The sequence below is a fragment of the Onychostoma macrolepis genome, chromosome 16, assembly GCF_012432095.1.
Source record: "Onychostoma macrolepis isolate SWU-2019 chromosome 16, ASM1243209v1, whole genome shotgun sequence".
NCBI lineage: Eukaryota > Metazoa > Chordata > Actinopteri > Cypriniformes > Cyprinidae > Onychostoma > Onychostoma macrolepis.
Window position 1 is genome coordinate 20,451,166 of NC_081170.1, and position 27,286 is coordinate 20,478,451.

The following is a 27,286-nucleotide window of genomic DNA, read 5'->3' on the forward strand; positions in this document are numbered from 1 at the left end:
AAAGATGTTAAAAACACACAAATGACATCACTCGTAGATTGTCTGTTGTTTCTTTTATATATAAAATTCGTGCAATACAGTGTTAGAGTTTATCACACATTAAGATAAACCATATTTTCTCTAGATATATCTATTCTCCACTACGTAATATTTATAACTGACCACATAAATGCTGTCTGTGTGTAGTTCTTCACTTTTTTTTTTTTTTTTTTTTTTTTTTATGAATTAAAAAAGACCCCCGACTGCAGGAGATTGTGATTTGATGACCATTTGCACTTTTTTATGTAATGTCCTGTGTTGACCTCTTGTTGGCTGGGATCATGGAATAAAGGTTAAAGGTTAGCAGAATGTCCACATATATAATCTCTCATTTAGAGAAGCAGACGGATCAAAGGGAGTCAGGTGCAGCACAATTAACATTTGTTTTTTTGTTTTGTTTTGTTTGTTTTTTTTTGGATGGGAGTTTGCCTTTGGGATGCTGTCATGATCACATGACACAATGGAGGGAAAACACAAATGACACAGGGCATGCCCCACATACGAGTGTAGCCCAATCAGAGCTCAGGGAAGACAGTGTCCTCATACATATTCAAAAAAGACCGACCCACCCACCCATTCTGCCCTTTTCAATACATAAAGACCCCCCACCTTCACATCTGTACTCTAGATTTTTAAAGTATCTCTTTTTTTCAAATACAGTTATGTGTAATATACATTTGCATTTCAAAATGTAGTTTTTTTCCATCCTCCCTACCTCCCTCCGATTTGAAAAGCACAGTTTTGGATAGAAGTCCCTCTTCTGAATGTCATAATTTTTCATTTTCCCTATACAAATATATCATCTGTCCCTCTTTGATCAAGTGAGGGAATGTTTTAATGCCCCAAAACAAAGGTTTTCAATTCAACAAGTGCTACTTCTACTGCTAATAGTGATTTTAACAAAAATATGATGGTAGGTTTATATAAAAAATCTTTTTTCATTTTAACTCTTTGTCATTTCAGTCCATCAATTATGGTGCCGATCTCTTTACTGAGCTGGAAGACAGATATACAGATATTACACTAAATTGCATGTTATCAAAGGGTAGAAAATAAAACTTTCTTTAAAATAAATAAAATGCTTCTCACAAAGTTAGTCGTAGTAATAATCTTCTCACACATATTGAATACACTCATGTTTCTGCAGTGCTCAGTATCACGTTTTGGAATCACAGTCAAAAATCTTTGAAAAGCAAAATAGTCTTTCTAGTTTAAAAACTAGAATCATTCAACATGTTAAGCGCTAGCAGTTCAAACGTAGTCATAATAACAACAACACTTCACCGTCTTGAAACTCCACGTCTAAAATCAAGCAAAATAATATCACAGTATCCCATGATAATATTAATGTTTCGTTCAAACAGTACTGAAGAAAAAAAAAAAAAAACATGTTGTTGTTATTATGAGATGTTTGTCAATCTTTTACACTCTATTTTTTTCATAAAGTGAAACATTTGTCAATGCCGAGAGACTTATCCCCTTTTTAGTTGTTTTCCAGTCTTTCCATCTAAGTTATCTCTCGCTTTTGCACTTTATCAGCTACGCCAACCCTCTATCTGTCTACACTGGTGTAGTTTTCCTATTTAGCGTGTTGGAGTTGCTCTCTCTGTCGCCTTTTCCTAACCTATCCAGCGTTCCCATCCCTCGTTCCCGCTCCACCGTAGAGGAGGAGAAAGGTGGAGGCTGGGAGGACGGGACGGAGTTGCTGAGTGGCGCGTTGGAGTTGGAAGAATTCTGGACGGCAGAGGGATTGTGGGATTTGAGCGAGGGCAGCGTCCCACTCATCATCATGCCTCCTCCGCCCCCTCCACTCTCTTTCGGGAAGCAGTTGTGCAGCTGGTATAGCGTGGCGCGGTCCACCGTGCCGTACAGCGGAGGGGCGCCCAGCCCTCCCAAACCACCCAGTTTGGGGTCTCGGGAGAGGGTGTAAAGGGAAATATCGCCCCCTGGCAGAGCGGAGCGGGAGTGAGGGTTGGGTAGAGTGGACACAGAGATGGGCCCCTGGGAGAGTAAAGCAGATGGGGGCATTCCGAAGTTCTTCCCCCCCGGTGGGCCGCCCACGGGAGAGGGGTCTCGTGAGCGCGAGGGGTCTGTGGATCGAGAGCTGGAACGTGATCTGCGGCGGAAGCGGTAGCTCGGGAGCCGTAGCATGGCGTGAGTGGTGCTCTTAAAGATATCGGTGCGAGAGCGACAGCGGAGCTCCTTGTTCTTCTCGATGTAGATGTTTACCGCCAACACGCCCACCATCTCAGCCAGGATGAAGGACAGCCCGCCGAAGTAGAAGGACCAGCCGTAGGAGTACTGCCATTTCTTATCCTCATCCTTCTTTGGGGAAATGTCACCCAGAGCGGCAGAAATGTACACTATCACACCAATGATGTTACTCAGGCCTAAAGATCAATGATCAAAAACATGCCAACTGATCAAAACTCTCAGAATAAAAAAGATTCTGAAGCATTCACAGTCCAATCTGGCAATTAGGTTTTATCAGATAAAATGTTTTACATTTCACAGTAATATTCTGTACGGACAAACAAATAAAGACTTTTTGTAATATTGTATTTAGCATTTTATAGCATTTTGTGGTGTTTTCTGTTGTCAGTGTATACTGGACATACAGTGGGATCCAAATGTATTAGACCATTAGCGCAAAAGCTTCTATTTAGCGTTTTTCAGATTTTGGGGGGGGGATAAAAATATGCATTTATATATCACCGTATCATTGAAATTTACTGAAAATGTTACAAAAAATTGACATGAATTTTAGATGGAAAAAAATATATCAAAATAATTTGTAATATAATTAAATTTTATATGCATTATATTGCATTCTAGATACACATTTAATTATAAGATACATATTTTTTTTTATTTATGTGTTTGGCAGTTGCTTTTATCCAAAGTAAATTTAAAATTAAATGTGTATCCTGAATGCAGTGTTAGCTGCTTTGGTTAAAGGTGTCTGCCAAATGCATAAAAATGGGATATGATATAATATAACTTGTATCTTAAATGCAATGCAAGACACACATATTTTATATTATATATAATAATGTGCATCTTAAATGCAATGTAAGATACACATTTATAATATTATATTATTAAAATCTAAAATTTCTTCTTAATTTAAATTGACAGATTTTTCCAAGTGTACATTTATTCTTTTTCAATTTTTTTTATCCCAGATTTAAGACTTTTAGACTTTAGGACACCACAGTGTATGACACATTTTTCTAGTACTGGTAAATATTAGATGTAATTTGACATTTACTCCTGGACCAATGCCTGTACACACACAATACACACACTTTACCTGCCGCTACAAACAGAATGCCAGCCCCCAGCACGATGTTCCTTTTGCTCTTGTAGAAACGGCTGGCTGCGATACAGACTCCTCCCATTAGCAGCAGGATGGCACTAAGAATGGGAAAGATGTTGGAGGCCCGGACCACTCCTGCAGGGAAAGAGAGAATAGCGGAGTAGAGAGACAGATGGGAGAGGGTGAGAGACCGAGAGCATTAGAAGTGTGAGACGTGATGAGTGCAGGCGAGTCAATTCTGTTCAGGTCTTTAACACTGCATTCTTATCTCCATGCCACATTTTTAGATCTAAATATTAAGCTAAAATGAGGCACCTGGGTAATTAAATGATGCCGTTGTGCACTGTGTATGAAAAAGCCCCAGAGGAAAAATGTTCCCCTGGTAGTTAGGCATCCCATCTGGGACCAGTCAAGCTGGGACAGTGCAAGGAAATGCCATCTAAATACCAACCAAAATGCCAACCTGTGTGCATGCATGCATTTATGCGTGTGACATGCACACGTGCACACAGGAAACTGTAGCACAGAAATGTCTTGGAGCATTTCAGGGGATATGAAGCATAGGATTGAATTTGCAGAATTATTGTCATCTACAATATGTTACTTAAAAAAAGAAAAAGAAAAAAAAAAACAGCTTTTCTTATGTGTTAGATGAAAGCATAGATATTTAAAAGAAGAATTCACCAAAAAAAAAAAAAAGTCATTTATACAATCATCCCCATGATGTTCTAAAACCGCATTTAAAACAAATATTTTACATTATTTAAAAATTATAGTTCCTAATAAAGTGGGGGGGAAGCATAAGGATTCAAGACTAAACAAGAATGAGTAAATAATAATGCTTTATTTTGGGTGAACTGTTTCTTTAACAAGGCAAAGACATTTGCTGTAGCTGCATTTCATTCATGCTGCAGAGATGCTTTGTCATGATAAAGTCTGTTGTTGTAATAAAGGGCAGCCTCTTACGCAGGACGTATTCTGCTCCATCATGATCAAAGTCAGCGTCCTCTGGGAAGTGGTTGATCTGGGAGCACACGCCACGCTTCACCCCTACAAGCAAACAGACAGGAACATCAGAGGTAAGACATCCTTGCAACAAGCCTCACATACTGTGCATATGTTACTTCTGAGCTTAACTGAGAATGAACTGCAGCACTGTACCTCCATCAAAACCCCTCACACTTTCCCACAAATGTGTCTACATGATCACACCCTGATGTACAAGCACTCACTGCACTTTCTGGCAGAGATTGTAATTGGATTCTTTGAATATTTAATACTTATCTAGATCATAATTAAGTTACATTGCTGTTTCATTACACTTCTGTTCAAAAGTTTTAAATGTTTTTGAAGGAAGTCTCTTATGCTCAACCAAGTAAAAACAGTAATACTGTCAAATAAATTACAATTTAAAATAACCATTTTCTATTCTAATATAGTTTAAACTGTCATTTGTTCCTGTGATGTAAAGCAAAATTTTCAGCATCATTACTTCAATCTTCAGTGTCACATGACCCTTCAGAAATTATCAATGTTGAAAACAGTTGTGCTATTTAATATTTCTGTAGAAACCGTTATACATTTAGTGTTTGATGAACAGAAAGTTTGAAATAACAGCATTCATTTGAAACAAATGATTTGTAACCATATAAATGTCTTCACTGTCATTTTTTGACCGAATTAATGTCATTGCTGAATAAAAATAATTTCTTAAAAAAACAAAACAAGTGTCTTATATGGAAAACTGCATGAATATAAATTTTCTCCTACTAAAATTATACTAGTCACGTTTTTTTTTTTTTTTTTAATAGTTTTTGCTATAACAGGAACATTATAACTTAGAAATTAAGATACAAAAATGTTTTCTCATAATAAAACCGGCATTAATGTTAGATAGATAGATAGATGACAGACAGACGGATAGATAGATAGATAGATAGATAGATAGATAGATAGAGAAACAGACTGACAGATAGATGGATAGATAGATGAGAGACAGACAGACAGACTGACAGATAGACATATAGACAGACAGATAGATAGATAGATGAGAAACAGACAGACTGACTGACTGACAGATAGACATATATAGACAGACAGATAGACTGACAGATAGATAGATGAGAAACAGACTGACTGACAGATAGACATATATAGATGAGAGACAGACTGCCAGATAGACATATATAGACAGATAGATGGATAGATAGATGAGAGACCGACAGACAGATAGACACATATAGACAGATAGACAGACAGCCTGCCAGATAGACATATATAGACAGACAGGCTGACTGACAGATAGACATATAGACAGATTGATGGATAGATAGATAGATGAGAGACGGACAGACAGATAGACATATATAGACAGACAGGCTGCCAGATAGACATATATAGACAGATAGATGGATGAGAGACGGACAGACAGATAGACATATATAGACAGATAGATGGATGAGAGACGGACAGACAGATAGACATATATAGACAGGCAGACCCTTCTGAAATCTCATTTAGGAATACTGCAAGAGTTCTGAAATACCAATTAATGGCCTAATCAGCAATCCAATCTCTTTAAATTAGATAGGGAAGTCATTTTCGGATTGTAGCGCCTGATACAGATCTAATTCTCTTAATTCATTATGTTCATTTGTTAAGATGTGGAACAGGAAACACACACATGCAGACAGGCCTGGAGTGAGTCAGGGAGTGAATAGCTACCCGCTCCAGTGCAGACAGACAGACTGACGCACTGTGATGACATCATGACTGGTGTTGACTGATGGAGTGGGAATGTGATGGATTGATGAGACAGACGCAGGGAGATACAGGAGGACAGGTGTGGGGGGGATTCTTTCGCAGTTTTTATGTCTTTTTATATTCCTCCTCTCATGGACATTAATCTGTAAGAAAGAGATGAGGGCACAAAGGGGAAAGGTGTCACTAAGGAGAATCTGGCATCACCATTTGGGTCCTTTAGAGATACTGCATCTTTCAGCAATGGCCTTGTCTAAACAATAGTTACTGCTATCAAGTGCACATCACCAGACTTTCCAACTTTTGGAAAGTATTTTGAGTACCACAATTGTGTAAATGTCCGTTCGTGTGCTACATTGCTCTGAACAAGGTAATTTCCCCACTTACTGCCATATTGAGTTATTCAACATATAAATCGGCTATGAAGAAAATATATATTTTTTTAATATCAGCATATATTAAAATCACATATAAATATTATCATGAGGATATAGGGAAAACTTACTCTAGATACATTCACACTGTTGCCATTCAATATGACAATAATATTATTAAAATATTTTATGTATTATTTATTGTACTAATACAATTGCGAAAATAATTTTACAGTAAAATTGTAATAGAAAGTCTTAATTTCTTCACATTTCAAATGTTAAACCATAGCCTTTATTTTGGTGAAAGAGATCATAAAACCTCTTTTGTTCACAAAATTTATAAAAGATTCTCAATTCAAGTTTGCATATTTGCAGCTCATGTGTAAAAGAAGATGGTGCCGCACTTAGTTTTGCTTTCAATGGTTCTCATGTCATCCTAGCGTGTTTGTCATTCATCCCTGCTTAATATTTGAGGGAATTAACTGATTGGTCGAACAATTCTTTTGCTGCTGCCCAGGGCTTAATTTGTGCCGGATCCCCCTCCTCACGTGCCAATAAAAGACGTTTGTGCTGACCTATAGTGTGCATATATGAAAAATCCTCTATAATGACCGCGCTTGCGGCACATCTACATTTGAAATAAAGAACCTGAGCGCGCGAAAGACGCGACATGTGAACTGCTCTGCTCTCACAAGACATAATGCACGGATCCAATAGCCTATACACATGCGTTTTCTTTCTCAATTGTTCACATTTACTTAAGAAAAAACCTGGATACTCGCCAGGATGGCCATTTTTGCGTAATTTTGTGTGTATTTGGCCACTTAAGCTCAACAACAAACTACGAAAAATAACTCAATGTGATACTCGCTATAGGCGGCTTTGGATGTGACTGTGAGCCCTCAGCCTTGAAACCGCCTCTGGAGTACCGATTGGCTTAAAAAGACGTGCAAATTATACATTTTTGTGCAGATGCAACAATGACCCGATTAAGCAAGTGACAATTCTGTCAACTGTCCCGAAATGCGAGCGAAAGTCTTGGATCAGCGACAGCGTGCAGCAGCTCGTTGTATTGCAGACGAGATGCACTGATGTGAAGCAGCTGAATCACTCACGCTGTTTTCAAATGACTGATTTAATCTGCTAGTTTGTGTGGATTTATTTACTCATATAACCTACTTGCTATATTGAATAAATGTTTGCAGGAATTTCCCTCATTATAAATTTGAAAGCTGTGGGGATGAGTAAAACTATGTGATATAGGCTACACACAATCCCCCACGAAATTCTGGACAGGATTAATTATAACTCTATTACAGAGATTTGTGAAATAAAATTCCATTGTTTTTTAATAGCCTATTTTTTTTTCCCAGGCCTGGAAATTGCTGTTTCAACATTTCATGGCTTTTTCAGGTTTTTCATGTACAAACCCTAATAAAAGCAACGGATGCACGCTGTTAATCACTTAAGCTGGCCCACCAATGTGATGTGAATGCTCCGTTACCTCTCCCTCCTCTAATCACATGCCGGATCCGTCACCCCGCTTTGTTCCGGGACCTCGAAATTTACAAATTAAGCACTGCTGCTGCCTCTTGCTTGACTTGAGTAGTGCACGTGCACAATTAAATACAGAGGTGTCACAAGCTTTTTGTATAGTTTAGAGTCATAATTCGAGGTCAAATTGTGTGCCTGCTAAACCGCAGGTTGAAATCCAGTCCAAGGCACTGATCATCAATCCCAACTGAAAAGACCATGTTTTAGTATTTATTTATTCATTTTTGGTGTATGCAGATGCCACATTCATCTGCTCCCATCAATGTGCCCACCATCTGTGAAGGGTAAACGTGTCATCACTCAGTAAAAATCAATCACTTTCCAAGATTGCACTGCCTAGATTTAAATTTCCAAAGAAATGGCATAACCTTTTTCTCAGGTGAGAATGTGTTGGTTTGTGTTTTTATATGAATTAACCAATATTACAGCTTTTTAAACTATGGTAACTTTTGATGTTGTGTTATTTAAAGCTTTTGTCTCGTTGTATTGTTAGTTTAGCAAAATCATCTGCTGAAGGCTACTGCTCTTGAGTGTTCACAGACAAGCCTTGCCTGTTCCAATATGGCGGATGTATAGCAGGCCATAGAAACAGCGGCTAATGAGGCATCTATGTTTATATTTCTATGGTTAAGACCAGCACCAAGCCAGTATGGATACTCATGCTGGTCTAAACTGGACTTTTCAGCAGGTATTTACCAACTTAACATGACCTTGCTTTCTTTGATATAAGCTACATAAACATGAAAGCAGCTCATTAGCTTTAAGAATAGCATTAGCTTCTGCTAACAATTGCTCCAGCAGCAGGGGAGCATAGATGAAGGCATGGACGAGGCCCAGCATGTGTGTGCGTGCGTGTCTAGAATCGAGTCGGGTTGATGTGACAATCAGTGCACCTATCATCACACAGCCAACAGTATTTGCTGTTTGGGCCGGTCTAGCTGTGACATTCATTATGCAGATCCAAAATGTCCGCTTTCCACTTCACCTGCTCTTAATTGTGTTTCTACTAAGCATCCATCTTGGCTCTAATCCCTGGGGAAAGCAAGGATGTCTTGACCTCTAAACTATGCCAAGAGTTCTGTAACACTACAGCGAAGAAAGAGGGGAGAGCGAGGCTTTAATGAGATAGAGAAAGAAACAAAGAGAGACGACTGAGAGAGAAGCCGCGCCGCTGTGATGATTGGGAATCCAGGCTTATCTTTAATTGAATGCTTTGTTATCAGAGAGCTTAGCCATAAGGCTAAATTAGCAGAGCACAATGGCTGGCTGCAGGCGGAGCGGAGAGCACATTACACGGGGATGAGTGAGAGCACGAGGTGCTAGAACGGCCCCTAAGACCGCGACTGCTGTCCCTCTGTGTTGACCTCTCAATGCAATCAGCTCAGCCTTTTAATTAGGCCTTTACAGACTTTTTTTGGGCTTCGCTCCTACACTCAAAACTCTTTAGCAGTAAATGGCCATATCAGGGTTCAGGACGTGTATATGTTTTATGATACTGTGTCTGTTAATTATCCTTAAATACTATTTAAATAAAGAATTTAACACTTTTGAAATGGTTTCATCCTTTATACAGGCATGTTAGCCATTTTCAGAATAATTTAAATGATTTTCAGAATAATTTACTTGACTATGAAAATACTTGAATAATATGCATCATGTAAAGCTTGAGAGATCCTATTAATTTGATGAATAATTAAAGTAAACATTAAAAATCTTATGATTAGAGTATTTTTATAATTGGAATCATCGCCAGCCTGTAAAATCTAAAGACCGGTTTGTTTTATACTCTTAAAATAAGAATATGCCCTACATTATATATTATATATGCCCTATATTTTTTATATATATACACACACACACACACACACACACACACACACCATTCAAATGTTTGGGGTTAGTAACATTATTATTGTTATTTTTTAAATAAGTTAATTTTATTCAGCATTTGATTTGAAAAGAAAAAAATTACAACAGGTTTTTAAAAATATTAAGTACAACATTGTGTTCAACACTGATAATAAGAAATGTTTCTTGAGCTCCAAATCAGTATATTAGAATGATTTCTGAAAAATAATGTGACTCTGAAGACTGGAGTAATGATGCTGAAATTTCAGCTTTGCCATCACAGGAATAAATGACACATATTAAAATATTTTACAGTTGAAACCAATTAGTTTAGATTGTAATAATTTTTCACAATATTGCTGTTTTTACTGTATTTTTGATTAAATAAATACAGCTTTGGTGAGTATTGAAGATATTTCTTTCAAAAACATTAATAAATCTTACCAACCCCAAACGTTTGAATAGTATTGTATACATAATTGAAGAGATAACAGACAAATATGTTTTTCATTTCTTACTTAAAAACTAGGGCTGTCAATAGAATAAAATAATTCATTAATATCCTCATTTCCATAGAGCCTGTAGAATTAAAAATGCTACAGAAATATCATCAAATTCTGTAAATGTTTTAAAAAGCATTAATCATTAAAATAATTGAAACACACACACACACACATATACTGTATATGTAAACATATACAGTCATGGCCATAAATATCGGCACCCTTGGTAAATATGATCAAAGAAGGCTGTGAAAATAAATCTGCATTGTTAATCCTTTTGATCTTTTATTAAAAACATTCACAAAAAAAAATCGAACCTTTCATTGGATAATAAGAATTTAAAATGGGGGAAATATCATTATGAAACAAATGTTTTTCTCAAATACTCGTTGGACAATTATTGGCACCCCTAGAAGTTCTTATGAGTAAAATATCTCTGAAGTATATTCCCATTCATATTCACCATTTTGAGCACTCCAGGGTGATTTTCCAGCCATGGCTTCCTGTTTCACAGAAATATAAATAGGAGGGAAAACAAATCCAAAATTGCCTTAATCATTCATCACAATGAGAAAAACCAAAGAATATATTTCTGATGTGCAGCAAAAGATAATTGAGCTTCACAAATTAGTGAAGTGGCTTTAAGAAAAGAGCTAGAGCAGTGAAAATTCCCATTTCCACCATCAGGGCAATAATTAAGAATTTCCAATCAACATAAAATGTTACGAAACTGCCTGGAAGAGGACGTGTGTCTATATCATCCTAATGCACGGTGAGAAGGAGAGTTTGTGTGGCTAAAGACTCTCCAAGGACCACAGCTGGAGAATTGCAGAAAATAGTTGAGTCTCGGGGTCAGAAACCTTTAAAAAATTGTCAAACAGCACCTACATCACCACGTGTTGTTTGGGAGGGTTTCAAGAAAAATTCTCCTCACTCATCCAAAAACAAACTCCAGCATATTCAGTTATCAGACACGACTGAACATCGAATGGGACTGGCTTCATCTGAATGGTCAGATGAAACTAAAAAATGAGCTTTTTAGCAGCAAACACTCAAGATGGGTTTGGTGAACACAGGGATAAAAAGTACCCCATGTGTACAATAAAATATACTGCTGAATTTTTGATGTTGTGGGCCTATATTTCTGCTGGAGGTCCTGGACATCTTGTTTAGACACATGGCATCATGGATTCTATCAAATATCAACAGATAAAAAAATCAATGAGTTACTGACTCTGTTAGAAATCTTATAATGGGCCATGTTTGGATCTTCCAACCGTACAATAATCCAAACACAAACCTCAAAACAACACAAAAATGGGTCACTGAGCACAAAACCAAGCTTCTGCTGGCCATTCCAGTCCTCTGACCTGAACTCTATAGAAAATGAGTGTGTGAACTGAAGAGAAGAAGAACATGGAGCTGGGAATCTAAAGGGTCTGGAGTGATTCTGGATGAAGGAATGGTCTCTGATCTCTTGTCAGGTGTTCTCAAACCTCATCAGGCATTATAGGAGACAATTTAGAGCTGTTAAACTGGCAAATGGAGGTTTCAAAAAGTATTGAATAAAAGGGTGCCATTAATTATGGCCAATGTGTATTAGAGAAAAACATTTATTTCATAATGATATTTCCCCCCGTTTTAAATTCTTATTATCCAATGAAAGGTTAGATTTTTGTGAATTTTTAAAATAAAAGATCAAAAGGATTAACAATGCAGATTAATTTTCACAGCCTTCTTTGATCATATTTACCAAGGGTGCCGATATTTTTGGCCATGACTGTATATATACATACAGTATATGATATTCTCTTTGATGTACTATTTTCAGTTTTCCAAACTTTGGCCTAGTATTTTATTTATTTTATTTTTTTAGTATAAAAACTGTCTCATCATAGGGCTGCCCTGACGAAGGCAAATGTTAATAAATCTTAACTCTCCTTTTTTTTCAAATAACTGCACACAGACGCCACCCCCACAATGTAACCAAGAGCCAAGACAGTGGCTGACCCTCCAGACAACAGATCCTCCACAAGCCAGAGTGCGTCAAGGCCCCGGGGTCCTTCTTCTCCTTATTATGGGGATCCTCTTGTGTGTTATTGGCAGTGCTGTTGCAGATGAGCGCCCGCGAGTACAGCCAATAATCAGTGCCGATAGCCACCGTCATCAGGCCGAAGGATGCGAAAGCACCCACGATGGTGAGAAGGATCTGAATGCCCTTCTCACACACCATGCCTATGGGAGAGAGCGAGAGATGTTAAACATCACTGCCTGCCCATATATCTTCCCTCCCATTTGATTTTTTTTATATTGATAGTATAGAGTTGGAGAGATGAGAAATGTCTGACTTCCTTTGCTCATTTTGGCATCAAGGTATTGTTCACCCAAAAATGAAAAATCTGTCATTAATTACTCGCCCTCATGTCGTTCCAAACCTGTAAGGCCTTCGTTCATCTTCGGAACACACAAAAATGTTTTTCAAAAGAGTATCAAAAAATATATTTTTGATGAAATCCAAGAGCTTTCTGACCCAGACAGCAACACAACTACCATGTTCAAGGCCCAGAAATGTAGTAAGGAAGGGCATCGTTAAAATAGTCCATGGGACATCAGTGGTAACAGAAAACATTTTGTGAAGACTTTACTCAACGATTTCTTCTCTCCCAGGACAGTCCACCATTGCTGTTACATTGCTGTCTATGGAGGGTCAGAAAGCTCTCGGATTTCATCAAAAATATCTTATTTTGTGTTCCAAAGATGAAGGAAGGACTTAAGGGTTTATAACGACATGAGGGTGAGTAATCAATGACAGAATCTTAATTTTTGGGTGAACTATCCCTTTAACACTGTTACCTGATTGGACGAGCTTACCTGACGGCGAGTTTCTATCCTTCGACTCAATTTTGAAATCTTTCTTTTCCTCGTCAAATGAGAATGTGCTGTCCCTTCAATCCGGGCAGCATCCATCGACTGTCCTCGCACACTCCTTTTCTCCTTCCTGCACTCGTTTACTCCCCCTGTTTTTCTGCTGCTCTCACAGGTCAACAAAAATGGAGAAGCTTGTGTTGATGCCTTCGTGTGTGTATAGTCTTACTTTGTGTCAGTTCTGGTCATTGCTGATAAAAAAAAAAAACCTGGAGATAGAGAAGAAAGAAAGATTGAATTCTGCCGCAACTTCTTTGCCACAAAAAACCTGTTTGGGGGAACTTTGGCAAGGAATGATTCTAAAGAACTTGGGGAGAGAGGAGCAAAGGCAGGTCTCCACTGTTACCATAGTAACGCTGAATCGCAAAAGCATGGAGAGATGGGAGGGGGGCAGAGCTTTCATCCCTCGGGATGAGATAAGGGAATAACTGACAAACATGCAATTCAGCAACATCACATGAATTGGATCATTGCAATGAGCCTGTAGAGACTCCCTGACCAAGCAGGAGGAGAAGCGTTACCTCACAGCGCTGGATGCTTTATGTTAACCACACCTATACGAGGCAAAGATGCTCACAAACGCACACACACAGCGAAAAACCTATAAAACCAGTGGACAATCGTGCAGTACGCATAATTTAGCAAACATAATTTAGCAGACATAATGCAGGGCTGCCTTGGCTGTTAATAATTTATAATGCAATATGGCACAGCCATCAAAATGGGTTAAACCCTGTTTGCATGGTGAGCCTCTGCAGTACAGATTTGTAGTCCTCATAGAAAAATCCCTTTCGAGTAAAGCATGGATGGAAAGTCGTTCAGCCGTTTTCTAATGTGTCACATCAGTGAAAAAATAAAATAAAATTACATAAAAACATTGCAAATGTGGAATTTTGCATGTGGCAATCCGAGCGATTCTAACTAAAGAGGTCTATCAGGTGTAAGCTGTTAGACAAGCTGAGAGACTGTAAATACAAAAATAGCACATACAAATAAAATATAACCTGTACAAAACCAATTTAACACAACCAATAACAAAAATGACATTTCAAGCAGCCATTAATGAGAATTATTTGGGACAGTAACCTTTATGTATTTATATTTTTGAATACTCATACAGTATATGAATACATGTGTATTTATCACGGAAATAACATACTACTAATAATATAGTGAAGTGCAAATAATGTAATGTTTTTAGAAACTTAATTTCATGTAATTGCAAATAACGTAAAATGTATTAAATGCAATTCAATGATTTTTTGAGCCACTTCCGTAGAATTTAATTACATCTTTATATGTGATTTCATAATTACTTTTATTGTCTTTGAAATATGGTTAATGTGTACTATATACACCGACAAGGACTTACTGTAAACTAAAATATGTATTTTAATGTCATTTCTATTGAAACTTATACATTGTTTAACGTTATTTGATATAATACATATTTTGTAATTAGACATTCGTAGTAAAGAAGCTGCAAATTAGTACATTTATATACAAACTTTAAATTTATTAATGAACACCACACAGTTAAAGGTATAATCAAGCACTTGTACTTTAGTATGTTAGTCTACACATCAAAATAAGCGCAATGCTTTAATAAATGACAAATGATAATTAAAGCATAATGATTCAAAATGTACTTTAAACTAAAAATTGTCATTTGACATCACAAAGTGTATTAAAATGCATAAGAAACAAGTCATGAGAGCGTTCTCTCCTTATTAATTATTAATATGTTGTCTGCAAGTAAAAATATACATTTAAGATTTGAAGTGCACTACAATTGCAAATTTAATACAATTAAAAGAAGCACATTTCTTTTTTCAAAAAGGAAACTAGTCTGATATCTATGGCCATAGGTAAGGTAAAGGTATTAATCAGAAAACCATAATGACAAAATAACTTGATAAAAGCAGATGGAGAAGATGAAAATCTCTCATTTAATCTCTTCTCACACAGTGAAGTAATGAAGTTTATTTTGATCAATACAAGAATCTGGGACTGAAACTGTGAAAAATGGAGGCAGAGAGGCAACAGTCTGTTTCCGCACTCTCAGTCGAGTCTCAGCAGGGAATAAAGCATCATGTGACATTAACCTGTGTAAACTGGGTCCAAGACTTCATTACTACAGCTCCCGTCTCTGCCAGCAGCCCTTGTCACAAAGTCATATTCACAGATCACAAACGCCTCTTTTCTAGCCATGTAATCACTGATTAATGGTGCTTTATCACATTGCCAATGTTAAGGAAGCTATAAAACTTCAGAAATGTAGGTTGCCAAGTAGCTAACTGCATTGCAGCAATATTGTATACTACTAACTACTGCACTACTAACTTATACTAATACTAATAACTTAAATGCTGCTTAGAGAATGCTGCATGAGAACACTTACAATAATTACAATAATATTTAATATTCTCTACATCTAGTACTGTAAGCACTACAGGTGTACTATAAACTATAAAACTAATATGCATGATAAATTTACTATTGCACTACAAATCTAGTATGGAATAACTAGAAACTACTACGATACTACCACACAGTAAAGTAACTACCACGTTCAATGCTCTGTAAATTTCATTCCTCTCAATGTGGCAGCAAGTAACCTGTGCCGTGAGAAATGTGCAGAAATATGCAGTAAGCTCTGTTAAATTAAACTGTATTATCCATCACTGAGTTGGTACTCTTTCAAAAGGTACTAAAATGTACCGTTTAGGTACTAACATGCACACTTTAGGTACCAATATGTATCTTTAGGTACTACTAATATGCAACCTTTAGGGGTAAGGTATAAAGGTGTACCTTTTGACAGCTTTTGTCCTTTTTTGTGTATGGTATAAATACATATATTATACTTCAGTCTTTTGCATATGAAGCATGTGTATCGAATGTACAGTACATTTGTAGCATGCACTATTATGCACTACTGTCTAGAGCACTGCAAATGTAGTATAAAATGCTTTGTGTCAGAAAGATTTGAGATCTGTTTTTGAAAGAAGTCTCTTGTGCTTACCAAGGTGGCTGCTGCATTTATTTGATCAAAACGCTGTAAAACAGTAATATTGTGAAATGATTACAATTTAAAATAAATTTGATTTTAACAAATTGTAAGATAAGAAATTATGATCCGCACTCACGAGAACAGTCTTCTTTTTTCGTTTTATTTAACATTCATCACTGATGGGGAAAAGACAGAAACGTTTCGGCTTTCGGCTTTTTTTTTGAGCCGAAACGTTTGTGTCAGATTGACGCACCAAAATAAAAAGATCAAGTAACGGAAGAGTGCGGTGAAAACGATGTTGTTGAAACATATTGTAAAATGTAATTTATGTCTGTAATGGTAAAGCTGGATTTTCAGCATCATTACTCCAGTCCTCAGAGTCACATGATCCTTCAGAAATCATATTAATATGCTGATTTATTATCAAATGTTGAAAAAAGTAGTGCTGCTTAACTATTTTGTGGAAACCATGATACATTGGTTAGGATTCTTGGATGAATAGAAAGTTTAAAGAACAGCATTTATTTGAAAAGCTAATTATTTGTAATATTATAAATGTCTTCACTGTTGAAGTGAATTTAATTTAATCCATTCTTGCTGAATAAAAGTATTTTTTCGTTCAAAAAAAAAAAAATCATTCAGTACTACACTACACCTAACAATATAAATGTATATGTAATTATGCAGAGTGTATTAAAAATACATACTTATCACCTTGCATGCATCTAGTCAATCTCTACATGATTTAAAATACTGTACAATGTGTTCTACCAAGTACATTGTGTTTTGTGCAAATAATTATTGGCTGCCCATAGCATGAAGCATCTCGAAAGAAAAAAACTCACTAATGCTACATATTCTTAGGCCTATGCAGTTCATAATAATATAATTGAAATGTTTTGTTTTAGTGACATTTTGGGTAAATCTGGGTCCTGGAGTGAAAAAAATAAATAAAAAAATTGAGAACCACTGCATTACAGCATTCACTGCTTAACAAAACATCATTACTTCTCCTCAAACAAAGAATTATTCCATTCCTCCCCCAAAAACAGTGCCAAAAGTGTTACTGATTAATAACAGGCCGTCATTTTTTGCAGTTCACATGACTGCTCACAAAAAGCCAGCGAGAACTGAACAGCCCTGAGGGGTTTAACTCCACCTCTGCAGGCCCCAGAAACATTAACTGAGGCAGTATGAAATACACTGTTCTTCTATATGTCAAACTAATCAGCCTGAGAGTCACTCACAAGACAGTCGGCAGCTTTTAGTGTCTGTTTCAATGTGATGCCTCTGCCATACTTAAAACTGAAGTCGACAAAAAAAAAAAAAAAGAGCAACAAACCGAGAACCACACACACACAACACATGATATGAAGCAGATCGCCTCTGCGTTTCCACAGTCTGCCACGTCTATTTGCGATAAATCCATACAAACATATGGCTTGGCAGACCACAAAAATCACATATTTATTTACATCTATTTATAATTACACAGGCACAAGAAAAAAAAGCAGAGATCTTGTTCTCATGAGACTGTCGTGTAATCAGCCACAATGTGGCTTCCATTCATACTTTCACAGTTATTGCTGCCGTGTGAGAATTGATTAGCAAGCCTTGGGGGGAGGAAAAGACAGAAAGTAACAAATTTCCCCCAGATCATTACTTACTCACCATACATTCGACATGTCAAGATGTGTACGTCGAGTAACCGATCAAAATTACAGACAATTAATACACAATTCAGACAAATCATGTCATGACAGTGAAAGGCGAAGCCATAATTATGGGAAACGCGTCCAATTATTATGACTCGTGAATCAAAATAATTAGCACATAAGTCCCTGCTGCAATCATGACAAAGAGCATCAATTATGACCTCTTTTGCACCGTTCGGAAGAGAGGGAGAATGAACGTGAGCCACAAGCAGATGGAGAGGGAATGGACAGAGCAGACGCAATATAATAATGGAAAGTCCGAATTAAATCAAAGAAAAGCAAGCGCACTGAAGTTGGATACCTTTGTGAAAGGAAAACTTGAGTTATTCACTTTGAAAAGTGAATAGCATTATACATCAAATGAAGCAATGAAAGACTACCTTCACCATTCTGTTTGGATGAATTTATCGCTGCTGCTGCAGCATCATCGTCATGCTGAGGGTGTGAGACCGCACTGAGCTCAGAGATGACATTGCTAATGAAAGATTAGAGAATAACACCTGAGCTCTCGTTCCCACATACCCCTTATTGCACCTCTCACATTCCCACTGCTCTCATTGACTGTAGTCATATCTGCCATGTGCCCCAGCTGTGGACACAGAGCCTGTCCCACTCACACTTTGAGTGTCATACACACAAAATGTGTTGCCTTTTCACATACCTCATGAATACACGTCTTCTAATTGCATTTTGACACATCATGTTCCTGTAGTTTGAATGGTAGAGCATAGCACAAGGTCATGGGTTCAATTCCCTTGGAATGCATAAAATGAAAAAAAAATGTACATTTTAAATGCAACAAATGTTGCTTTGGATAAACCATCTACCAATTGTGAACGATTGATTGCTTTGGCATTCTTGCATTGTAATTGTATTTACTTAAGCAAGAAAATTAGTTTGTTTAATTAGTAAAGGGTAACTAAGGTTAAGTTAGTCCCATATATCCTGACCTTTGACTAAATAGCACAAACAGGAAGTCATTTGTTTCATATTTACTGACATTTCGCTCGAGACCTACTGATATAAAAATTAGAATTAAACTTTATTTGGAGTACTACTTGTGCACAATGCACATTTCTTAATATTAAGCCTAAAATGTGTTTTAATGTCACTATTAATGAGGATTGCATGATTTTTGAATATTATTGGTCTTTAAATGCAAGATATTTCAAGTGTACCTAAAGTAGGCCTATGCCAGGGGTGGCAAACTCCGGTCCTGAAGAGCCGCAGTCCTGCAGAGTTCAGCTCCAACCCTAATTAAAACTCCGTTCAGACGTTGATTAGCTTGTTCAGGTGTGTTTGTTTAGGGTTGAAGCAAAACTCTGCAGGGCTGCGCCTCTCCAGGACCAACATTCGCCATCCCTGGCCTATATTGTATTGTAATAGTTCCACTTTAGCACAATCAAATATACTTTAGTATATCTTTAGTTGGACTTCACCACTAATTCCATACAAAAAGCATTAAGTCCAAATTTAGTTGTTCCAATTTTTCATACTTTAAGTAAACCAAAAAGTATGATTGCACATAAATATGTACTGTATATGTATTTGTAGTATATTTAGCATGAAATAAATGTATTTCAAATATGTTTTAGTATATTTATTTTTCCAAAAAACTGGAAAAATAGTGGGAAATGTCCCTTCAGAAATCGTGGATATCTAGTTAACTTCAAAATACTTGAATATCTTTTAAAGTGGTATTTGCAAATCCAGTGATTATTTCGTCCTTGAAAGTAAACATGACCTTGTTTCAAGACTGAAGAAAGATAGCCCTTACTCGTTGAAGTAGCATAAAGTCAGCCAATCAGATTAGAGCTTGCCAGATCGAGGAAATGAGTCTGAAAATAGTTCAGATCATGTTTCCCCCTAAAAGACGTGAATGCAGTCTTGCCTATATTGTGCTTTAAGTCAGTGTGTTCATCATAACTAATTAGCCGTTTAGCTGACACATTTCATAACTTCCAGTAGATGTTTTTGTTACATGGACTGTCCCCTTGAGCAACCTTGAGTTAAGTGGCTTGCTCAAGAGCACAAAAGTGATAGTGGTGATAGTTCATAGATCACCCCTTCCACAATCTTTCTCTTTCCAGCCAAGCTCTACACTATACATTATCAGCTGACATGACCAATATCATGAAGGAACGAATGTGTAACTCTGTTAGAAGAGCGGTGATGAACTAGCAGGCACTACATTTATACTCTGTCAGAAGAGAGGCAATTTACATAATATCAATATGCATAGACATGTAAGGCTTTCAGGAGGAGGTCACCTTAAAAATTCAAATTCAAATTCAAATTCAGTACAAAGCACAGGATCACTTAATAACATAACATCCATTTAAGCCCCATTATAACACATTAAACAGCCAATTCATGCCTAGATCTACTAATAATAATAATCAGACTACAAAAAATTATTCAGTAGATTCATTCTAAAATACCACCAACAAAACTAAATCTACACTATTCCTAAACTGACCCCACAAATACATTTAAAAACATAATTTGATCATACAGTATATACACTGCAGTTCAAAGGTTTTTTAAATTAATACTTTCGTTCAGCATTGATGCATGAATTTGATCAAAAGTGACAGACTTTTGACAAGACTTTTACATTCTTACAAAATATTTGGCATAGCCTAAATGCTGTTCTTTTGAAGTTTTTAATTCATCAAAGAATCCAGCACAACTGTTTTTACCATTAATAAATATATAGTTCAGTCATGAAACAATTCCGAGCAGCTGTCAGCTGATTGGTTTACTTAAAGCTGATTGCTTCATCCAGTCATTTGTTTGTTTTCTTTCTACGTATTTATTCCTGACTGTATCGAATCAGTTCATTGCAGCGCACCATGGGATTTCGCTAACCCTCCACCTTCCCCAGCACCACCTGCCTATATCTGCTTGGGGTGTTCTCCCTATTTTCCTTGCAGCAGTCTGAATTCAAGTCACTGTTTTGTGTGCATTTCAGATGTATCCTTACTCCTTCAGCAGCAGCAGCGTAGCAGATCTAGTCCGCACAGACTAAGCCTATGTACATTCCATGCTTACTAATAAATGCTGGTAAAATTCATTCCGAGAGTTGTCATGATTGAAATAAAATGTTTCTTGAGCAACAAATCAGCATATTAGAATGATTTCTGAAGGATCATGTGACACTGAAGACTGGAGTAATGATGCTGAAAATTCATATAAACCACATTTTAAAATACAGAAAACAATTACTTTAAATTGTAATCATGTTTCACAATATTATGGTTTTTACGTATTTTTGATCAAATAAATGCACATCACCACCACGTGGCTTAAAGTGAATTTCACCAAAAAAGAACATTTGCAATATTGAACAATTTGTTCTCATTAAAGGTGCACTAAGTGATTTTTGCAAAACAATGTTAATATTTGAAAGCACCAAAACAAACACGCCCATACCCCCAACAGGACCTCGGCCTTATTTTGAAATCTCCGCCTCCCACACGAATGTACACAACCATGGCAATGACGATTACGGAAACAAGTGAAGATGACACACAAGCATATTCAAACAAAAGCCAACATGGATAAGTTGTGTGAAACGAAGCAAAATCAACGTTAGTCACCTATCAAGAAGAAACAACGCAACCTCGGCCTTCCCGCTCCCTGAGTCCTGTCCACCGCTGGAAAGCTGCTCCGATATTTACGCAGGTCCTACCTCTTGCCTGATCGTAACCCTTCTTTTTAATGATTTGTCTCTGATATTTTCCTCTTTTTTTATCTGCCATCTCTCTCTATCTATAGTCGATCTGTTAATATCCTGTGCACTCAAATTGAGCGCTCTCTTCTCTCTCTGTCATTACAAGACACTGCTGATTGGCTACAAGAGTGTTTTGGGACATAGCATTTTTAAAAATTGTTTAGTGCACCTTTAAACATGAGAGAACATTAAAGGGATAGTTCACCCAAAAATGAAAATTCTGTCACCATTTACTCACCCTCAAGTAGTTCCAAACCTGTATGAATTTCTTTGTTCTGCCGAACACAAAGAAAGATATTTTGAAGAAATTTTGTAACCAGGCTGTTTTGGGGCACCATTGTAGGAACTTTGTAGGACTTCCATAGTAGGAAAAAAAAAATACTATGGAAGTCAATGGTGCCCCAGAACTGCTCTATTTCCCACATTCTTCAGAATATCTTCCTTTGTGTTCAGCAGAACAAAGACATTCATACAAGTTTGGAACTACTTGAGGGTGAGTAAATGATGGTAGATTTTTCATTTTTGGGTGAACTATCCCTTTAACAAAACCACATTAAGCAATTAGATGAATTTATCACATGTCTCCTCACATTCAGACAAACAAGCAAGCACAGCTAGGCTTAATTCCCACCAAAGAATATATCACTCCTGCACTCACATCCTCAAACATCTGATAGGTGTTTGAATAAATGATACAGTAGCAGTATATGAAAGAATGAGCATTTCTGCTCAGGGATATTCCTTCTAATACAATAATAAATCCATGGCTCTTTTATTTTTAGTAAAGTTCTTTCCAGATGAACTTCAGACATAAAGATTATTTGCCGTGAGGCAGTTGCTCAATGAACGATGAACAATAATGTAGTTGCAGTTATGCTGCTGTATCCCATGTAGGAAGCTCGGAGGAAGAGAGCAAGTGAGGATATTCATTTCATTTGCTTAACCTGGATGTCCGTGTCTCCTCCCACAAGCAATTAACAGGCTCTAAACAAGCGCCATTACCTTGTTTCTTAATTCCTTTTGAGATTCAGACAACAAATGTACAAACTGACTGAATGAATCATTTTCTCTTGCTTACAGCTTGCTATAGGTTCTGTTTGATGACAATGCATGAAGGGAACAAATGATCACAGTCTTTCTATCGCACTATTTCTCGCCTGTATTTAAGGTAGAGGATTCTCCTTCTATGAAAGTTTCAGTCCCAGATGGGACCGATGAAAGGGAGAGTTAATTATTACAACTCTAAGGACAATCCAAAAGCCTGTGTGAGTTGTTCAGTTCGATTCCACATTAATATGTTTTTAAATGTTTTTGAAAGAAGTCTCTTATGCTCACCAAAGCTGCATTTATTTGATCAAAAACATAGTAATATTGTGAAATATTATTAAAATTTAAAATAACTGTTTTCTATTTTAATATATTTTTCATTTTAATTTATTCCTATGATAGCAAAGCTGGATTTTCTACAGCTCTTAGAAAGCATTCTAATTTGCTAATTTGCTGCTCCAAAAAATTTGTATAGCTATAAATAAAAGTGTATTTAACTGTATTATATTATTATAGTTGGATTACTGGTCACAGAATTGTCTGTGCTAGATCTAACTGACTGCATGTTGATGCTAGATTTCTGTGTAGGATTTAAATGTAAGTTGTTGTTTCTTTATTAAACATCACTATTGTTCAAAAAAGACATCAGTCATCTGTGCCAAAATGGTTTAAAATTAGTACTATTGCATCATTGCACTAGGGTGAAAGTAAACACACTGCAAACAGATGTTGCCTGACTCATCTGATGTCACTGTCTGTTAAAAAGCCACACTAATGTAACCACGAACAGGACATTAACCGCACTGACCATAAACAATCTACATATCAACAAAACACAAACCAACTTCTAATTCTGTTTTAACGGCGTAAACATCCATCACTGATGTAGGTAGAAAACTTTTTCACTGGCGTCGTGAGGATGTAGCTTTGCCATAGACAGCATTGATCGGGGGTATGAGGGGTCACTTCACTCCACTCTGTTTGTCTGCTGCAGTATGACTGTTTTAAAAGCTGTATTGGTCTAATGGGAAAGAACAAGTGTGCCTGGAAAAGTGTCACGACTAACACAACGTGCAGAAGCCAATTGCAAAAACAATCAATGTCTCGATTATATTTATCAATTTCAAAACCATGCAGAGGCTTCTTCTCGCAAAGATAAAATTCGTCATTTACATCTGAAGCATTACAGCCGCATACAGGACTTCTTTTTTTACAGTTCACTCCACTAAATTATACAGAGAATAAAGGAGATAATCTCAGTCAGGGGTCCGCTCTTTAATAATTGCAAAAAAGCCATCCGCTGGGGTTTCTTTTCCTTTGTTGTAGTCTGAAACGCTCTCGGTTCCTGTATAGATCGTGGGAAAATGGTGTTGGTACAGCAATGCTGACACAGGATTCTTCAGAGTATTACATAATTATGATCCCAGGAGACACAATCTGCTTAAACAGAATCCTCTAAAGGAGAGCGATACAACCTGAGTCCTGACCAGGTGCTTTCTCTCATTAAAACATTTCTGTGTGGTCATAGGCCATGTAAACGATGGAGGCGCATCTTAGGCTTCCTGCGAGCACACAAGCATGCTGATTAAGGTTTCTGTGCCAAAGCCAGACACTGCCATCACTAGCTTGCGCTGTGTGATTTTTAAACTCTCATTCATTCATTCTTTTATTTTTATTTTTTTACAGTACAACACACTGAATAAGACATATTGTTACTTGTCAACTGAATAAGTTAAATAAATGTTCAGATAAACAGTACGGCAGCATGTTCATAATGTGTGATTTGAAAGGTGTACCCAAGAAATCTGGTGCAAGGTTTTATTTTATTTATTTACACTTTTGTTAAAAAAAAAACACTTCAAATTCCTTTTTGCATTTCTCTTCTTCTCTTCCTAATATAATTAGTTGTCTAATAAAGCTAGCTTTATAAAGTCGCTTTGAATAAAAATGTTGCTAAATGCATATATAAATTATATTTTATTTACAGTAAAGAGAGGCACCTGTAGTTTCCAGAATGTTGATGTAAAAATACATTGACAATGTTACAGGCCATTTTTGTGAGAGTATAATTTACACTTCTGTAATTAAGTGCAGTTCTGCTACTGTGTTCAATTATTAAAGTATATGTTAATGTGCCAACCTGTTTAAGCTATTAATAAATATCGTTTTTTGCAACATATCACCTTCGTGTTTGATAATTAAAACAAGAAGCTTTTTCTAAAAATGGCAAATATATTATTTTTTCAGTCACACTTTATTTTAAGGTCCAGTTCTCGCTATTAACAAACCATTAACTACGGCTTTTGCCTCAATAAACTCTTAATTTGCTGCTTATTAATAGTTAATAAGGTAGTGGGTAAGTTTATGTCAGGAATCCTCAAATCTGGCCCACGAGATTTACTTTCCTGCAGAGTTTAGCTCTAACCCTAATCAAACACACCTGAGCATGCTAATCAGAGTCTTCAAGATCATTAGAAAATCACAGGTAGGTGAGTTTGATAAGGGCTGGAGCTAAACTCTGCAGCAGACTGGCCCTCCAGGGAAAGATTTGAGGAACCCTGGTTTAGGTATTGGGTAGGATTAAGGATGTAGAATATGGTCATGCAGAATACGTTTATGTAAGTACTAATAAACAACATAAATGTTAATAATAGGCATGCTAATAAGCAACTAGTTAATAGTGAGAATTCGTCCCTTATACTAAAGTGTTACCATTTTTTCTTACTAAATGGATAGGATTTTAGTGCATTTTTCCATTTTACGAATCACAGTGTAAACATTTTTTTTAATGATTAGTCTAGATTATAAAACATTTTTACAGCGCAGGCCTTCATCGTCTATCAGTGTGACAGGTGCATCTTTTCCTTTGAAAATTGCCTAATGCTGAAATTGAGGCCTCTTGACAGCAAAAGCCATGTTCCTAAGGTCACATGATGTGACTGAAAAGCATGGATCAAACATGCACGAGCAGGGCTGTGAATAGGTCCACGCTCGTGATCAGTGAGATCAGATAAATGGTCAGGGTGAAGTGTGGGAGTTGACAGGGGGAGGCTGGGCGCTGATGCGAGCCGCAGTGCATTCATTAGAGGAGCCCTCCACCGACACCGAAAATGGACGCCTTTCTCTGAGAGAGAGAGGAGAAAAAAAAAAAAAAAAAAAAAGGCCACCATTCTCGCTTCAAAAAGCTGAAGGGACAGGATGTGTCCAAAGAACCGCAACAGACTTGCTCTAGAAGTGTATCAGCGGTGTTTGTTTCATCGAGCTCCAGATAAGGAGAGTTTATGCTGCACATGCATAATGAATGCGAAGATGCGCTTGCAGATGCACAATGAAGACGATTTCATTTATCCTATTTTCCCCCGTTTAACAAACATTTGCAGAAATAACCAAACGCAGGCGAAGAGCTTTGAGAAAATCGACAGCCGAGCTTGCAAGCTTGCAATTTGGCATCGATTGATTCCGCTCTTTACATTCCACATGGACACACACACACATGCAAACGGAAACATCCAAACAGCCCCCAAAAATCGCGCGCACACACGCAGACTACAGAAAATCTAAGATTATTGCTTACCAGATTAGTTTGTCTCGTGTTTGAAGATCGTCGCACTCCCAAAGAGGAAGACGAGGAGAGATAATTGCATATCAAGAGAAATGGACTGGAAACGAGTTAGAAAAGAAAAGAACGGAGGGGACTGCGCGTCTCGGAAAGCGTTAAAAATGTCGTCAAATTCTAATAAAAACAAGTTACAAATGTGAATCTCTCCCAAGACAGATATAGTATATAGGAGATATTCAACGCGCACACGTCCCCACGTCACTCGAGCACGGATTTGTCTAGAGCGCGTGTAGCCAATGCGTGTGCGCGACTGCGTCTCCCCCGCCCGCGCAGCAACGCTTCGCTCGCGCTATCCGTCCCTTTCCTTACTCCCTGAGAGTGTGTGTGAGAGAGAGAGGGAGAGAGAGAGTCGTAAGCAACTTGTCGCATACCAAATCCTGACAGACCAGACGTAATGTTCGCGCCATTGTGCTTTTGAAATCAAGCTTTTTTCCCAGACCACCCTTACACACGAACTCCATCTCCGATGTGAGAGGGTCGGGTTTTGCCTACATTTTAGGGACCAAATGTTCCCACAATGACAGCATAATATGAAATATGCTGACTACGTTTGCATGGATAATTTTACAAACTTTACAGCATAAAATTTTGAAAGCTTTTAATTCTTATATCTTGTGGAAGTCTTGCAGGTGCTTTCTCTCTCTCTCTATTTATTTATTTATTTATTTAATTATTCCATTATTCGTATTTTGCACAATGATTTAATCAATATATTGTCTCACTGCAGCAAACAAGAAAACAATGACCTGCAAAATTTAAGTGATGAAGTACTTTAATGTGTCTGTTTATTGCTTTCATATTCACTTTTTGTAATACTTAAAATTAATTAATTAA

The 27,286-nt window shown here is 37.1% G+C and overlaps 1 protein-coding gene across 3 annotated transcripts; it reads right to left on the minus strand.

Annotated features, from left to right (window-relative positions):
- Positions 1-305: 305 nt before the first annotated feature.
- Positions 306-26,735, minus strand: cacng8b (calcium channel, voltage-dependent, gamma subunit 8b). Of its 3 annotated transcripts, XM_058746481.1 has the most exons (6): positions 26,408-26,735; positions 13,269-13,531; positions 12,408-12,632; positions 4,325-4,408; positions 3,353-3,493; positions 306-2,429 (listed from the first exon to the last, which is right to left on the minus strand). In XM_058746481.1, exons 3-6 carry the CDS (start codon positions 12,628-12,630, stop codon positions 1,600-1,602), a joined length of 1,278 nt encoding a protein of 425 aa, XP_058602464.1. In that variant the 5' UTR covers positions 12,631-12,632; positions 13,269-13,531; positions 26,408-26,735; the 3' UTR covers positions 306-1,599. The 3 variants fall into 3 exon arrangements, with proteins under 3 accessions (XP_058602464.1, XP_058602465.1, XP_058602466.1); XM_058746482.1 differs by lacking the exons at positions 13,269-13,531; positions 26,408-26,735 and adding an exon at positions 6,083-6,264 and having other exon boundaries at positions 12,408-12,547; XM_058746483.1 differs by lacking the exons at positions 12,408-12,632; positions 13,269-13,531; positions 26,408-26,735 and adding exons at positions 6,083-6,264; positions 6,897-9,909.
- Between the last annotated feature and the right edge of the window lie 551 nt (positions 26,736-27,286).